The following is a 17,073-nucleotide window of genomic DNA, read 5'->3' as shown; positions in this document are numbered from 1 at the left end:
GCTGAAAAATGACAAACTCTATTTATAGTTGTTGTTGCTGTAGGGTAATTCAGGAGAATTGTCTCAAATGTCTTAAATATTTGAACATGTTTTTTTTTTAATCTCTTTTTATTGAAAGTTTGGCAGATGGGGATATAGTTTCGAAGAAAAAAAAAAGACAACACAAGTTGAAGGCAGGGAATATCTTATTCAACTCAGAATTCATTCAAAAAAAACCTTCATCGCCTCCACAATTCATCATCCCCAAAACATTCTCAATCTCATACCCCACTATCCGTGAATTAAATACATAATGAAAAGACTCTTATAAATAAAGACATAAGAAAAGAAAAGAAAAGAAAAGAAAGAAAAAAACAATGCAGATCTTTGATACAGTATGTCCAAAGACATTATACCAAAATGGGCACCATAATTTCCTCATATAAGACATAGCTATAGCGTTCTACACATTCACATAATTAAATAATTAAACAGGGCTGGCAAATCTAATCTACCTTGGGAAAGACTATATTTTATACAAACAGGGACGTTACTCTCAAACCAAATCCATTTTATTATCACTCATGTCATAGCAGATAGAAAAGAAGACCACATGTATGTCATATGTGTATATATATGTGTTTTCATTTTATATTATAATGTAGGACCCCAGGAAGAATAGTTGCTACTGAGGCAGTGACTAATGGGGATCCATATCCAAATAAATAAACTAAACTAAACCCACTGGGACTCATGTTGCCTATCCCAGGTCTAAACTCATACACCAGTGACACAGTAACTTCAAGGCCACTGATGGAGTCTGGTGTGGACCTAAAAATTGAAACCAACAATTTCCTTTTAGCCTGACGGTTTCCCAAATGGAAGCCAAGGGTGTGTGAGGGGAGTCTTGGGTTTCAGGTTCAAGGCATGCTGGGATGAATCACTCGGGGAAGTGGGTGAGTGGGTGGATGTGTTGTCACTGAGGGGAGGAGATTTAACTCCATGGAGCAGTCAAGTCCAATGTCATTCAGAGCAGAAGAGCAGTGACAACCACTAGTTTAGACTGCAGGGAGCAGCCTGGTGGCGACTGATAAAGCACAGGAGGCCATTGACCTGACGTGAAGGTGCTGCATTGAGGCAGAAGCACAAATCCTGACTGAGGGGATAAAAGATGGGAATCTACAATGAGCAAGGGTAAGAGTAGTGATCCGAATGTAGAGCCTCGGTGCAATTCAAGAGGGTTTAAGTGGACTTTGAGACTTGTTTTGCAAATAAAAACAATAAAAAATCTTCAAAATCTCTTCATCGACAGTATATTTAGTATTATTTTGTGACTGTATGTTGCAGGGCGGCCGTGGAGGAGCCGGAGCTCCAACATATGGTGATCAAGAGGAACCAGGGAGGAACCTCCCATCAACGCCGTCCGTCAACCCGCCTCTCCCTCCACAGACGTCTCGGCAAACTTCCCCCCAAAGACGTCCCCGCTGACATGATGTTTGTGGGTCAGTTCCTGTGTTCACATAGATCTGTCAGGGAGAGTTCCTGCTTTTTAACCTGTATTTATCCAGGAAGGATCCATTGAGATTTGACAATCTCTTTTCCAAGGATGTCCTGGTCAGGAAGCATTACAAAACAAACAATCAAAACAAGCAAGGTAGCAAAGAGACAATGATAATGTATACAATAAAAGAGACCCCAAAAGTGCAATACAATTTGAGAGCTAAGAGTCACAGGTGCAACTGGTGACTAATAGTTCAGAGAGAGATTGTTTAAAACCAGAAAGAGTGATGAGAGTTCATATCCTCATCTTGACTTGCAGGTCATTCCAAGACCAAGGCCCAAAGTAGGAGAGGGTCCTCATCCCTAACTCTGTCCTCCTTAAGGGAACCTTAAATCGCAACCAGCTATTAGCTCTAAGATCATGTGTAATTTGAACAGCAGTAAACTTTGAGCAGAGGTATGGAGGCAGTTTGCCTAAAATAGCCTTATACACAGGAGGAGCTGACACAATGAAGGCTTTTTAGAAACTCCAGAAACAGGAACCAAGTGAAAAGTAGCCCATGAGGGAGAGACACTCCACTGTTTTTGAAATTGGTTATATTAGTTCCTCTGTGACTCTACAGCTTTCTGAAGTCTGAGAAAATGACTCCGATGATTTCATCTCTGCTTGGATTTTCCATTTTATTACATATCATCTTATTTGGACTCCCTCTCCTATCATAAGCACACAGATTTTTACAGTCCAACACAGTGCTCAGATGGTGTAAAATAAGTCGATTTTGACCTTTTTCACAGCAGATATTTTAAGTTATACTAGGAAAAGGGCAGTCATACTAATTACTGAATATATAAATGAGGACTCGTTCCTCTCAAATGTCCTCTCTATGTGTATGAATAGATCATACTGCCTGTAGAGACTGTTCACCTTTATCTCTAATGGATCCAGTCTGTTCTGGGCGGCAGCATGTGATATGGATCTTCTATTAATATCTACCGGATGGATTATTAGCTAATATGCATTGCAAGGATGTAACATGTAGATCAACGTTTACATTACAGTTAATTATGAAATATATTATAAGTGCCACTGCCAACACTAATAATTCTCAGTCGATAAATGGATTGTAACCTTTTTCACTGCAGATATTTTTAGTCGTAGCAGGAAAAGAGTTAGCTTACTAATTACTAATAATATTAATGATAACTCAGTTCCTCTTGAATGTCCCAGGAAGACATGTCAGTGTGTGCAATTTGGTCTCTGTATGGACACCGCTCTGCCCAGAGACTCACTCAGTCTTGTAAGTAATTATAGGCGCCACCACCACCAACAATTCCCAGTCAGAGTGACTCCATAGAGTCTCTATATGAACACATCAAGTCTCCTTATACCTTCTCCATGCTGGGGCAACATGCATTAATCAGCCTATAGGTGCAAGAGTGTCCGATGCAAGGACAGGATAACCTACTACTTCCTCTGGAGACTGTTTATCATGTTGTCTACGAGAGAGGCGGCTCTCTGTGACTACAAATTATACAAAGTAAAAAGGCCAAACAGTGGTGAGTGGAGCGCTGGGTCCGTGTTAACGCATACAGGCAGATGACAAATAAAGGACAAACCTCAATGGAATCAATTGAGAAAGATAATGAATGCAGCTGCTCTCACACTGGACACTGAAATAATTGGAGAGATTTTGGACCAAGTTGCAAAGACAGTGTAATGAATCCAACCATCACAACCAACACAAAACCAGTGAATAGGCTACAGTTTTAGAAAGAAAAGTGCTGAGTTCCAGCGGCTCGTTCCTCCGCTGCCAAAGAGCAACTGGAGCCGCTCAACACCAGACGCTTCGATGTTGATTTTTCCTTTAATTTGTCGTCCATCTGTGGATCTGCAGCCTAATAAATTACTCATAATTTTGAGTCCACTTTCATCACTCCTCTGTCTGCCAAGGATCGCCATGGAGACCAGTCAAAACAGCACAGGATTGGATCAATGCCTGCATTTGGCTTGTTTACTGCTTTAACTGAATTTAGAGATTGATTTATTTATTTTTTTTTTTTTGCTGTGAGAAAATAAGCATCTTCAGCTTCATAAAATTTTTAATACTTTTTTTTCTGTGATGTTTGATAAAGCTATTTCTTTTTGAAATTACCCCCTTTTTCCTCAGTTCATGCAAAAATATTCAGATATAAAGAAAGTCATACAGAATAAAGACAGGCCTGAAGAGACATCATAACTGATAGCTGTCTTAAAATATGAAATGCTCTGCTTTGTTTTGGTAGTGGGGGGATGGACCCAGGACGACCCCTCCTGTCTGGTGGAGCAGTTCTGTCCCGAGTACAACGAGTGGCGAACGGCAGCTCGCATGGTCAACAGCCGTGGCGGCGTGGCCGTGGGAACTCTGGATGGCCAGATCTACACAGTGGGCGGAGAAGATAACGTGCGGTGTTGCAGCAGTGTGGAGAGGTGAGAGCAATGCGCTGTCAAATTACCTTTTGGGTAACACTTTACACTAAGGTACACAAAATTAGAGTAGTTAATGAGTAACTAATGAAGAACTAATGAGGAACTAATGAGTAGTTAGTGAGGAACTAAGCTACACAAAATTACAGTAGTTACTGAGGAACTAAGCTACACAAAATTACAGTAGTTACTGAGGAACTACTGATTAATTAACTATTAGTTAATGGTCAGTTCTTCAGGAACCCCTGATCAAATTTCAGAGGAGTAGTTACTGAGGAACTAATGAGTAGTTAGTTAGGGAAATGAGATACACAAAATTACAGTAGTTACTGAGGAACTAATGATTAACTAACTATTAGTTAATGGTCAGTTCTTCAGGAACCCCTGATCAAATTTCCGAGGAGTAGTTAATGAGGAACTAATGAGGAACTATTAATGATCAGTTCTTCATTAACTCATGATATAATTTCATAGAAAGTTAATCACAACTTGATGATTAGCGAACTAGTTACTTCATCAGTACAGAATCATTACTCAATAAAATGTCCAGTAGTTAACCTTTATGACCTAAAGTGACACATAATGAGTGGTTTTTCATTTCTTCATCTTCATCTTTACATTAGTAGTTCCTTAAAAAAAATCACAGACAGCAGGATTCTTTAGAAGATTTTATTCATTAATTTCAGACCACATACACATCAATATGACCATCCATGTTGCCTTCGAAATAAATATGATAGTTTGTCACATGTTTGGTAGGCTAAATGAATGTATCATGGGGCTGTGTAGTACTGTATACTGATCACACCGTGGTTCACAGTAAAGTTGTTTGAGGTGCACAAAATTTAGAGTAGTTATTTACTATGAAACAAATTTGGAATGAATGAGGAACTCACTATTAGTTAATGGTGAGTTATTCAGTAACTCCTAATCAAATTACTGAGGAACTAACTATTACTTAGTCATTAGTTACCCTTTTTGTGTACCTTAAGGTAAAGTGAGACATCAAAATGAGTAGGTAATGAGTACTGAATCATTACTTAGTCATTAGTTACCCTTTTTGTGTACCTTATAGTAAAGTGAGAAATCAAATTGAGTAGGTAATGAGTACTGAATCATTAGTTACCCTTTTTGTGTACCTTATAGTAAAGTGAGACATCAAAAGGACTAGGTAATGAGTACTGAATCATTAGTTACCCATTTTGTGTACCTTATAGTAAAGTGAGACATCAAAATGACTAGGTAATGAGTACTGAATCATTACTGAATCATTAGTTACTCTTTTTGTGTACCTTATAGTAAAGTGAGACATCAAAATGAGTAGGTAATAAGTACTGAATCATTACTGAATCATTAGTTACTATTTTTGTGTAAGGTACACAAACATTACAGTAGTTACTGATGAACTAATGAGGAACCAAAATAATCATTTGCCTCCATGTGCACCAAAATGACATAGAATGTAAAACAACAACAAAAACCTTTGTAACTTACTTGCTTAAAAAAAGTCATGTCTTTTATTTTGGAAACAAGATCTTCAATTCCGGTGGCTCACCTGTGCAGCTTTACTGTGAGGAGCAGTGAATTCATTTGACGACGATGAGAGAAGTAATGGACAGAGCAAGGAAGAGCAGAAGCTCCCATCTCAACTATATCAGAGACGTTCTATATCTCGAGGATGAGGATGTGACTGTACAGTATAAGTACATTTTAATGGTATCTCTCTCTTTTTTTTTTATATATACAAATTCGGTAAGATTGCTCCTCAAATTTACTGTAAGATAACTTTGTCCAAAGTGAATTTAGCCCTCTAAAACCGACCGTAGTTTGGTTAACCGAACGTTACATTGATGCTACGCTTGCACATGTTTTACAAAACATTAAATAACTTATGAACCGTTTATGATAGAGACGAGCTGTGAACAGCATCTGAATCGGGGGGGTTATCCGCTTTCCGAGGGTCCTTGAATGGTGCCTCTACGACAACACGTGACACTGGAAGAGAAGCTAAACCGAGCATAGCATTGATGCTGAGGTTGCACATTTTTGTCAATATTTAATAACTTATGAACCGTATATGATAGAGACGAGTTGTGAACAGCATCTGAATCACTGGATTTTTTGAATGGTGCCTCTATGACAACAAGGGACGATATGCGTCATGTAACCACATGGTAAGGGAACAGAGCTAAACCGAGCTAGCATCAATGCAACACTTGAGCATACTTTCATAGAGGCACCATTGAAGGACCCTCGGAAAGCAAAGAATCCCGCGATTCAGATGCAGTTAACAGGTTATTTAATGTTTTGTACAACGTGTGCAAGTGTAGCATCAATGCTACATTCTGTTAACCGACCATAGCATCGATGCTATGCTAGGTCACTTTGGAGAAAGTTAGCATAGTAAAATTTGAGGAGTCATCTTACACATCTTCCAAAAAAAAAAAAAAAAGACAGATACCATTAAAATATCACTGTACGGTCACACCCTCATCCTCGAGATATCGTCGAAATGGGATTTTCCTTCTTTTGCTTTTCCCTGCATGGTCCATTGCTTCTCTTGTGGCATGGTCAATTGCTTCTCTTGTGCCAAGTGAATTCACTGCTCCTCACAGTAAAGATGCACAGGAAATGATGATCTCGTTTCCAAAATAAAAGACAAATGACACTTTGTAAATGACCTTTATGATAAGAACATTACTTCATTTGTTGTTTTTATGTTTATTTATTTAGTTTCTGAACATTAGTCAAGGTCAGGGCTTTATTTCGCCGACGTTATATTCAGTGCTTTTATTTTGAAAGCGTCTCGCCGAGACCTCATAAACTTCCGGTGCTACGGATTTTACCGGCAGTGTGTCTGCAAGGCCAGAGTGTCTTCAATGCTAAAAGTGTGCCTAACTTACATGAAACGCCCTAGCACCTGGCTAATAAGGGGCACAAGGTTTGTTTTTGTTACCTTTTCATGCTATATTTATGTCCGGCTCGAGTTTGGTCGCCGTTGATAGTCTCATGTATGTATGGAACATGTTGTGGTTAGCGGTAGCTATTAGCATTGGCCAGCTCGGCTGAGAGGGGCTCGGCTTAGTTAGCTTAGCTTAGCTCCATCTCACTTCAATACATTGAAGTGAGATAAAGCTAAGCTAACTCGTTGATTGTTTTATTAATGCAACAGGACTGTTTTGTCTGTTTGATGTGAGGTCTGGTAAGGTTAAAAACAGTTTATTGGATTAAAAACAAACGGTTAAAAATATTTATTTCATGGTAATACAGCACTCCATTTGGATATTGTCTTTTGATTAAATAGATAAAAAGGGAGTCAACTTACATTGAGCATGTTTTTATTTCCTTTACCCTGTTTTTAACATTTTTAACTCTTCCTTCTACCCTGTTTTTAACTCTACTTTCCCTACCTTGTTTTAACAATTGTAGCACTTTGAGATCGTGCCGATGAAAAGTGCATTACAAATTAAATTTATTATTATTATTATTATTATTATGATTGTTTATGTGATAAAAGCAGTTAAAAATAATTTCATTTATGTAAAAGGAAAGGTAACTGTATTTTATTTTCTTCTCATAGCTCTTACGGTGTGTCTGCAACTGAATACGGTCCATGGAATGAAGGAATGTGAACCATCAGTTTCATCATTTGTGACCATCATTTAGCTGGGGACGCTACACACTTGTTATTTTTTATTAGGCTATTATTAAAACAAGAAAGCTACAAAGGTTTTTCTTTTCTTTTCTTTCTCTTTTTATTATTATTTTTTTTTACATTCTATCATATTTTCTTGTGTGTGGACATAAAAAAAATGTTATTTTGATGTACCTGTGCAGGTAAAATCTTATTTTGGTGCCCGTGAAGACAAAAGTTATTTTGGTGCACATAGAGGCAAATGATTATTTTGGTTCTTCATTAGTTCATCAGTAACTACTGTAATGTTTGTGTACCTTACACAAAAATAGTAACTAATGACTAGGTAATGATTCAGTACTTATTACCTACTCATATTGATGTCTCACTTTACTATAAGGTACACAAAAAGAGTAACTAATGATTCAGTAATGATTCAGTACTCATCACCTAGTCATTTTGATGTCTCACTTTACTATAAGGTACACAAAAAGGGTAACTAATGATTCAGTACTCATTACCTAGTCATTTTGATGTCTCACTTTACTATAAGGTACACAAAAAGGGTAACTAATGATTCAGTACTCATTACCTAGTCATTTTGATGTCTCACTTTACTATAAGGTACACAAAATAGGTAACTAATGATTCAGTACTCATTACCTAGTCCTTTTGATGTCTCACTTTACTATAAGGTACACAAAAAGGGTAACTAATGATTCAGTACTCATTACCTACTCAATTAGATTTCTCACTTTACTATAAGGTACACAAAAAGGGTAACTAATGACTAAGTAATGATTCAGTACTCATTACCTACTCATTTTGATGTCTCACTTTACCTTAAGGTACACAACAAGGGTAACTAATGATTAAGTAATAGTTAGTTCCTCAGTAATTTGATTAGGAGTTACTGAATAACTCACCATTAACTAATAGTGAGTTCCTCATTCATTCCAAATTTGTTTCATAGTAAATAACTACTCTAAATTTTGTGCACCTCAAACAACTTTACTGTGAACCACGGTGTGATCAGTATACAGTACTACACAGCCCCATGATACATTCATTTAGCCTACCAAACATGTGACAAACTATCATATTTATTTCGAAGGCAACATGGATGGTCATATTGATGTGTATGTGGTCTGAAATTAATGAATAAAATCTTCTAAAGAATCCTGCTGTCTGTGATTTTTTAAGGAACTACTAATGTAAAGATGAAGATGAAGAAATGAAAAACCACTCATTATGTGTCACTTTAGGTCATAAAGGTTAACTACTGGACATGTTACTGAGTAATGATTCTGTACTGATGAAGTAACTAGTTCACTAATCATCAAGTTGTGATTAACTTTCTATGAAATTTGATCATGAGTTAATGAAGAACTGATCATTAATAGTTCCTCATTAGTTCCTCATTAACTACTCCTCTGAAATTTGATCAGGGGTTCCTGAAGAACTGACCATTAACTAATAGTTAGTTAATCATTAGTTCCTCAGTAACTACTCTAATTTTGTGTATCTCAGTTCCCTAACTAACTACGCATTAGTTCCTCATTAACTACTCCTCTGAAATTTGATCAGGGGTTCCTGAAGAACTGACCATTAACTAATAGTTAATTAATCAGTAGTTCCTCAGTAACTATTGTAATTTTGTGTACCTTAGTTCCTCAGTAACTACTGTAATTTTGTGTAGCTCAGTTCCTCACTAACTACTCATTAGTTCCTCATTAGTTCTTCATTAGTTACTCATTAACTACTCTAATTTTGTGTACCTTAGTGTAAAGTGTTACCACCTTTTGTTCAAACAGTCACAGTTAATTTGACCATTATACGTATCTCCATATGTCAACACTATAACAATTTAATCTCCCATGGTTTTATCACTCAAAGCTCCTGAAGGGAAAAAAAAGGATCAATTTGTTTGTTTTGTCACATGCTGCTTTGGATCTCATGTTCCAGTTTATTAGTTCAAATATCAAACTGCTGACTTTAGGACTGGCTCTAATTGAAATGGTTTATTTTTGGCTTATTTTGTGATGATTTTCTGCTATAAACTGGGTAGCCTACAGCTCTGATGAATCGTTTAATTGCCTCACTAGCTGTCAAAGTGGGGTTTGAAATACAAGTCGTACAAGAGCTGCTTCGCTCTGACAGTCCCCACAGGTTCACGTGTGGAGCATGAGACCATGAAGTGGAAGAGCTGACCACAGCTAAACTAAGAACCCATTGGTCATAGAAATATGTCTCAGGCTTACTGTTAAAAAGCTTCAGTAAAAACCTGACGGAGCAGCAGCATTAGCAGAGAAGAATACAGTAGATAAAGGTGGTGCATTAGTTTTTACACTGTGGCTTCACAACAAGGAGGTTCATATTCTGTGCTGCACTTAGATTAGATTAGATTTTAGATTTGGTGACTCCCTATAGGAGGGAATGGTTTGTCTCTACATGTCATCCCAGTGATGTAGAGGGTGTACCCTCCCCACGCCCAGTGTCAGCTGGGATTAGCTCCCGCCTCCGTGCAACTGCAACTCTAAAAGCATAAAGTATTAAAAAAAAATGTATCCAAATAGACTTGGCTGTATAACTGTAAAATCAACACTGGATATAAAAAGATATCTTGTTTTGGGCAAACAGGTTTTTTAGAGAAAAGAAAGAAACATTTTCATCTGTTGTTGCTGTTGTTTTCACAACTGAACAATAGAGGTCAGCATTAGGGCAGAAATAAGATACAGACCTGTTGTAGAGCAAGTTGTAACCCTGAATCATTTTTTTTATTACTAGGGAGAGGGGCCAGCCAGAATTAAGTTTTTTCTTTCTGGTTTCCCCTCATCTACTCGTGTTCCCTGGGTTTTTATTCCTCACAGGCAGAGAAGGTCAAAAATAAACACACACATACTAGTCCCTGTTCTCCTGTACTGTAGCACACTTTCTCCCACTTCCTCTCCTCCTACTAGATCAGATGTCTCGAGGGGAGCTGGCTCCGATCCCAATTCCCACAGTCACTCCTTAAATGAATGCCAGCCAGCCAGCCAGCTGACCCCCGTAATGATCATCCCCCAGCTGGCTGCAGACCAGTAGGGGAAAGACCATCCTCTCTCATCTGCTCCTAATGGTCTGAATCAGCTAGCTCTCCCTTCTTCTTTTTTTCATTTTCTTTTTTTTGGTTACCGTAGTGCACCTACGTAGTCTCTGAGGAAATGGTTTCAGTTTCTGCGACATGTCTGACATCACTCTAAACAAAAAAAAACTTTTCCAATTAGAGCGAATTGTTGTTTTGTGGGATGTGGGTTTTCTTCTAATGGCCTTGAAAGAGGAAACAATTTTTGATGGGCTCCCCACTGGAGAGGGAAACACTCTCACTGATGCTTACACACAGACACTCGTAAAATTCAAAAATGCTTTCTTCCAGTGTGTGAATGTGTGTTTTTACAGTACAGTATGTGCGTTCCTCAAAAGCACATGACGGCACCAGGCTTACAAAACAAAGCACTCGAAAAATACACAGTATGTTTTCCAGGAGAGATTATGCCTCTGTGTTCAATGCAGCTCTAGTCAAGCTATTTACTGTATTACGACGAGTAGATGTTTTTAGCCACCAACCACCAACACTTTGACAGCCCTCGCTCCTTGATCTCCATCATGCCAGGTACAGCCCAGCCACAGACAGCTGGAGTACAGATGTAGCACCCTTGAGCAGCCCCCGCAGCGGAGTGTGTCTGGTGGCCATGGACGGATACCTGTATGCTATTGGAGGACACGATGGCATCACTGCTATGAACACTGTGGAGAGGTACTGTAGCATGAGTGCACCTAAAGATCATTATCTCACAGAATTAATTGCGAGTCTGCTTTTATATTCACTAGTGGAAACAAATGAGACAGTGTCTTGTATTTATCATCGCCTTCAATTGCTGCAGTCATATTGTTTTTTATAAAGATTTGAAACAGATTTTCATTTTTCTGTAATTCCTCACATTACCTGCTACTTTTTCCCTGTTTGTGCCATCAGCAAAAATACATCTCCTTTAAAATATAAAGATAAAATGAACAAGGCACGAGTGGGCTTTGTCTTATTCCCAGGATTAAAGTAATAATGATCTTAATTCCCTGACATTTCACACCACTTTGAAAGCAATCTAAAGTGGCTGATTCAGAGGAAGGAACAAAGAAATGATTCATGCGGGTTATACAAGAATGTAAGTGATTGACACGCTTTTTGTTAAATTGTTCCTGCTTAACCTCGATGTCATCGTTCTAGGTACGATCCAAAAATGAACTCGTGGAGCAAACAGGCGCCCATGCTGACCAGACGTGCCCGAGCAGCCGCGGCTGTGCTGGAGGGTCACCTGTATGTGGTTGGAGGGAACGACGGAGACATGGCTCTCAACTCAGGTGAGCGATAGATGGGATTGTATTTGACTGTAAAACTCAGACAGTGTTTCCATTAATCTGTCAATCAACTTTCCAATTATCAAGTAACTATTGAGTCAGGTGAAAAATGCCTATTATGAATTTCCAGAGCCTAAAGTGAGTTACAAACACATTTTTAAAGGTCCCATGTTCTGTAAAGTAAGTATCTAAATCTTTTGTTGATTATTAGTCAGATCTAGATCCAATGTTAATTCTGTGAGATTATCAAAACACTCATTCCACAGAGAAATGCGCAAAGCTTGTATTTGGAAACTCAGCCTTAAAATGAGCAGTCAGAGCTTCTGTAACTTTGTGATGTCACAACAGAGCAGTCACAGCTCCCAGGCTTGCCCACCTGGACCCATCGCCTAAACTTGCAGGATTTAGTTCCTCATAGTGTTTACCTGAAATCTGCTATGGTTTATTGTAGGTGATTACTCAGAAAACAATCAGCCAATCAGAAGAGAGACTCTGAGACTCTCCTCTGATTGGCTCACTGACCTTTTGTTGCAATAGCGCCAGAGAGAAGCCTAGTCTGGGGCCGTTGACTCGCTGTTTTGGTAGGAAACGGATCCAGGGCGAGAGAGACAGACCTTTCCTTCAAAATAAAAGCACCAAGCTAATAAAATGCGGTAAAACTCTTTAATTTAAGGAATATAATTTACAAGAAAGTCCCCGAGCCATTAAGTTAACATTTTGCTTTTATTGTATTACAAGTTAATGTTTATTTTATAAGTTTTATGTTGGTGAATACTTTTATTTTGGTGACTTTGGTGATTTCGGTATCCGCTACAGACAGGAACCAGAATGCAGACTAATTCGGAGGTAACTGACACCAGGCTCTTCGCTTGTCTGAAGAGCCTGGTGATGCGAGGCTAAGAGAAGCCTGAGAGAGGAAATGTAAAACAACATTGAGATTTCTTTTTTTCTTTTTTCATTCTTAAAACCATAAATATCTTCTTATATGGTTGTTGAGTTTCTCTGTTATGTGACTGACAGCTGGCTTAAATAATACAAAACACAACTTTAAAAGGAATAGCACACAGGAATAGAAAACAGGAATGCTACTCAACCAATAGCTGACTCTTATTTTGTGAATCGAGTTCCCCTCATCATTTGAATGATCTCAGCTTTCTTTGACAGCTCTTTGAGGCGCAGCAGGCCTCGAGTCACACTTTGCGACCAACTTGACCTGTTATTTTCTGCCTGTATCCCACATTCACACACACATTCAAGGACACACACACACACATACACACACATACATTCTTGAGCCCCTTGACCTTGCCAAAGATAAACAGGGGTTATGTTGTGCTGCCACTTGTCACTGACTATTTCAGTCTGTGAGAATAGCACGTCACTAAAATTCCCACAACCTTTTTAGGCTCCCATCAAGCTCTTCAGAGAAACCATTTAAAATTAAAATATTTATTCATCACTTCAAACAGGACTTTTATTCAAAAATAGACATTACATCCATACCATTGGGATCTTGCTTTTAGACTCTAAAATCGTCATAGATCAATATAACCTGGACATTTTCAAATATAGATATAACCACTGGCTTTCTGTAAGGCACTATTACTCATACAGTGTGTAGTCGTGTATTATATTATATGATATATACACAGTATGGCCTCTGACTGGTCCTGTCCACTAAATGTTCCCCTGCAGTCGAGCGGTACAGCCCTGAAGACGGTACCTGGTCGATATGCGCTCACATGCTGAGTCCCAGGGAGAACGCCGGCTGCACCGTGTACCTGGGACACATCTACGTGGCCGGGGGCAAAGACGAGCTCAACCTGGAGCTCTGCGCTGCTGAGAGGTTCGACCCCGACACCATGAGGTGGTCGCCAGTCAAACGCATGAGGAACAAGAGGAACAATGTAAGTAACGGACGAGTATGAGAGGCCAGACTTTAGATTTTAACTCAGATTTACTGTCATGTTTGGGGTGTATTAACATAAAACATGGAAGATGGAAGATGAAATGACAGATTGGTAGAAGATGCATCGGTTGAAGTTTAGGATCTCATTACTATCTTATCCTAAAAAGTCTAAATATTTCTCCTATTTTTGTACTAAAGCGATCACCAAAATTATCTTAATTCATCATTAGGGGTGACAAGAGTTTCAGTGCTGAACTTTTATAACAATCCATTCATCATTTAGTATTAAATATGTTGAGATATCTTAAAACGTTTGGCCTGTTGGTGGCGCTGCATGGAAGGTAATGGAGGGTTTACCAAAGTCATGAGGCACAGACTCTCACAGCAATCCATCCAAAGGCAGTTGAGATCTTCCAGCCTCAAGCAACATGGTGGGTCAAGTGACCAACATCTCCAACCACTCAGCCATGCTTAATTTGAAAAAATGGTGTTATATAAATATATGATGGTGCAGTAGTGTGCAGTTAAATTAATGTACCTCCTTGACTGGTTTGAAATAGAAAAATATATTCTATTAAAGTGAATCCATTGATAGCTCTTTCTTTTGTGCATCAGACGTCCCTCGTAGTCTACAATGGCGTCCTGATGGCTGTGGGAGGCTCTGACGGTGCCACCAACCTGAAAACAATAGAAGTTTACAGCCAGGAAACCAACACATGGAGGTAAGAGGAAAGCTGATACTGTGACATCCTCATTGCTACCTAGTGCTCATTGTTGTGTTGTTTCTTTAATTGGAATTCCCTAGAAATGACTTCAATCACTGCATCGATCAAATAACGCCCCCCAAAATCTACACGGATCCATTTCAATTCCTTTTTATTGTGGTTTCCAGGAAATTTAAAAGCCATAACCTTGTTACCGCTTTACAAAAGAGGCTGCAAACTGAATTATAAACAATTAACAGGGGCATTTGCACATTGTGGGGAAGCATATTTACATGGAAACAGTTTGTGATTGAACAAATGAGAAAAAACAAGGTGGACAAAAGTACGAAATACGTAATATAGCAATATGGGGCGGCAGCTACATCTGGCATCAGAGAGATACTACTGTGCCCAAATAAGAGGTGCTTTATGAGAGCCCACATTTATTCAAATAGCATGTCAAAACACTCAAACTGATCTACAAACCAAATCAGATGAATAAGATGATTTAACAAGTCGTCAAATATTAATATCCAAAACTCGTCACATTTTGTACCAAAAACAGCTGAAACTCACATCAGTGTCAACTATAGGTGTCAGAAATCTGAGTCACGATTCATTTGAACTTGAACTCACAGACGTGAGAACATCGTCGCAAATAAACATCCATAAATCAGAGACAAAATAAGTGCTCAGTAAATCAAGTGATAGTTGCCGGTACATTGGATAGCACATAATAAACAGGAACTTAAAATAGCTAATTTGTTACACGAAATTTTCCAAAATGGGGTGAAAATAAGTTGAAGCCCACAATTTAACTCATTTACTGTAATTCATGGTGAAATACTTGCAGCTTCCTGGTAGACATTTAGTTTATATCAGTGCTGTTGCCGGGAAGAGTTGATATAACAACATGTGACCTGTGGTGCAAACTAGGCAGCGTAACCCATTTGACTGACAAATAATGACTTGGGCTCAGAGAGGGGTGGGTTCGCTTGTACAGTATATTTGATTTTGCATCATATGGGGTTCATTAAGGGAATGAGATAGGGAATGCTCATTGTTTGTACTTTCCATGGTTTGTTCATACAATATTCTCAGAAGCTTTGGAGGGGCGACCCAAAAATAGAGGCTGAGTTACTGGCAGCTCACTGTCTTTTTCATAACAGAGAAAAGGTTTAATGAAGTGAGCACGAGTAAGAAAAACATACATCGTTTTTTTGTGTGTAACTGGATCCTGAACACATATAGGGAAGAAAAAGTTTCAATTATTCATAATTATTTAAATGATTTATAATCATAGTGGGAAGTCACACAGGGATTACGGTGGTGTAGACACTGTAAAGAGGGCAGAAGGCGTTGGTTTTTCCACAAAAAAAAAAAAAGTAATATGATGAATCAATAGAGGGAAGCCTTATTACCCAGTGTAAATGTTCCAATATACAGAAATCCAAATGTATCTTATAATGGATATGCTTAATGCTACAGATCAGAGTCTATCTTCCCATTATGAAAGAAGTTGTCAAATATATTTCAAGCTCAAGAACAAAATACTTTACATCAAGACTGTCTGCTGCTTTCAGTCAGACAAACACATACGTACATAGAGCCACTTTGTGATTCATGCACCCAGCTTTATGTAGTCGATGTACAGCTTCTATATATTATATATGCCTTCAGGCTGCTCACTGAATCTGAGTGCTGCGCTGTCTGAGTCTCACCGTTTCCCTCTCCATCTGTTTTTAGACACTTTGGAAGCATGAAGAGCAAGCATCCAGGAGGGAGAGTGGCTGTGCTCTGCTGAGACTCCACAATGTTCATATTATATGAACATTAAAAAAAAAAAAAAAAAAGGTGTTAGAGAGAAATAGCCCTAATGGATCTATGCTGGGCTCCAGGACACACTGTGATATGGTTTAAGTAAGGAAATGTAATGACTGAATAATTAAGGAGTTCAATCCGAGATGAGACATGGTTGCATTAGTCGAATCTGGCAACTCCTGTTACAAAACAACTGCAAGCATCAAACCACATTATAGGCTACTAGGTTACCATTAAAGCTATGGGTCTTTTTTTTTATGTATCTAGCTTACAAAACAGACATCCTCTATTCAGATAAACCAGCGGCAAATACATTTCTGGTTGAATTTGTTCCATATGAACATATCAATTCAAATACAGAATGAATATGAAAGTAACCTTTATATTATAAGATAATCACAAAGTGAAACATGATGAAGTGAATTTATGATTTAAGGAATAGGACGGAAATGTTAGTTGTAAATAATGTGATGTGATGTGATTTTCAGCCGTGGTTGTACTGATTTATATATTAATGTGGATCAACAGGCATGAGGCAATAAGATGAAATGAAGGTTGATGTGGATTTGATGCAGGTATTTGGTTCAAGGAAGTAAAGGATTTGGATGTGAAAGAACTACTCGCACAGTATGATGGCTGTATGGATGGACGTTATCATGTTAGCCTT

At 38.4% G+C, this 17,073-nt stretch overlaps 1 protein-coding gene across 1 annotated transcript; it reads left to right on the top strand.

The window, feature by feature from the left end:
• Positions 1-1,009: 1,009 nt before the first annotated feature.
• Positions 1,010-16,389, top strand: LOC310991925 (uncharacterized protein; the record flags this gene model as incomplete). Its single annotated transcript, XM_083979853.1, has 8 exons — positions 1,010-1,173; positions 1,327-1,481; positions 3,763-3,946; positions 11,230-11,373; positions 11,842-11,975; positions 13,668-13,879; positions 14,497-14,603; positions 16,332-16,389. Exons 1-8 carry the CDS (start codon positions 1,151-1,153, stop codon positions 16,387-16,389), a joined length of 1,017 nt encoding a protein of 338 aa, XP_083835979.1. The 5' UTR covers positions 1,010-1,150.
• Positions 16,390-17,073: the final 684 nt, after the last annotated feature.

This window comes from Trachurus trachurus (assembly GCF_905171665.1).
Source record: "Trachurus trachurus genome assembly, chromosome: 9".
Lineage (NCBI taxonomy): Eukaryota > Metazoa > Chordata > Actinopteri > Carangiformes > Carangidae > Trachurus > Trachurus trachurus.
This window is presented reverse-complemented; position numbering and strand designations above follow the sequence as displayed.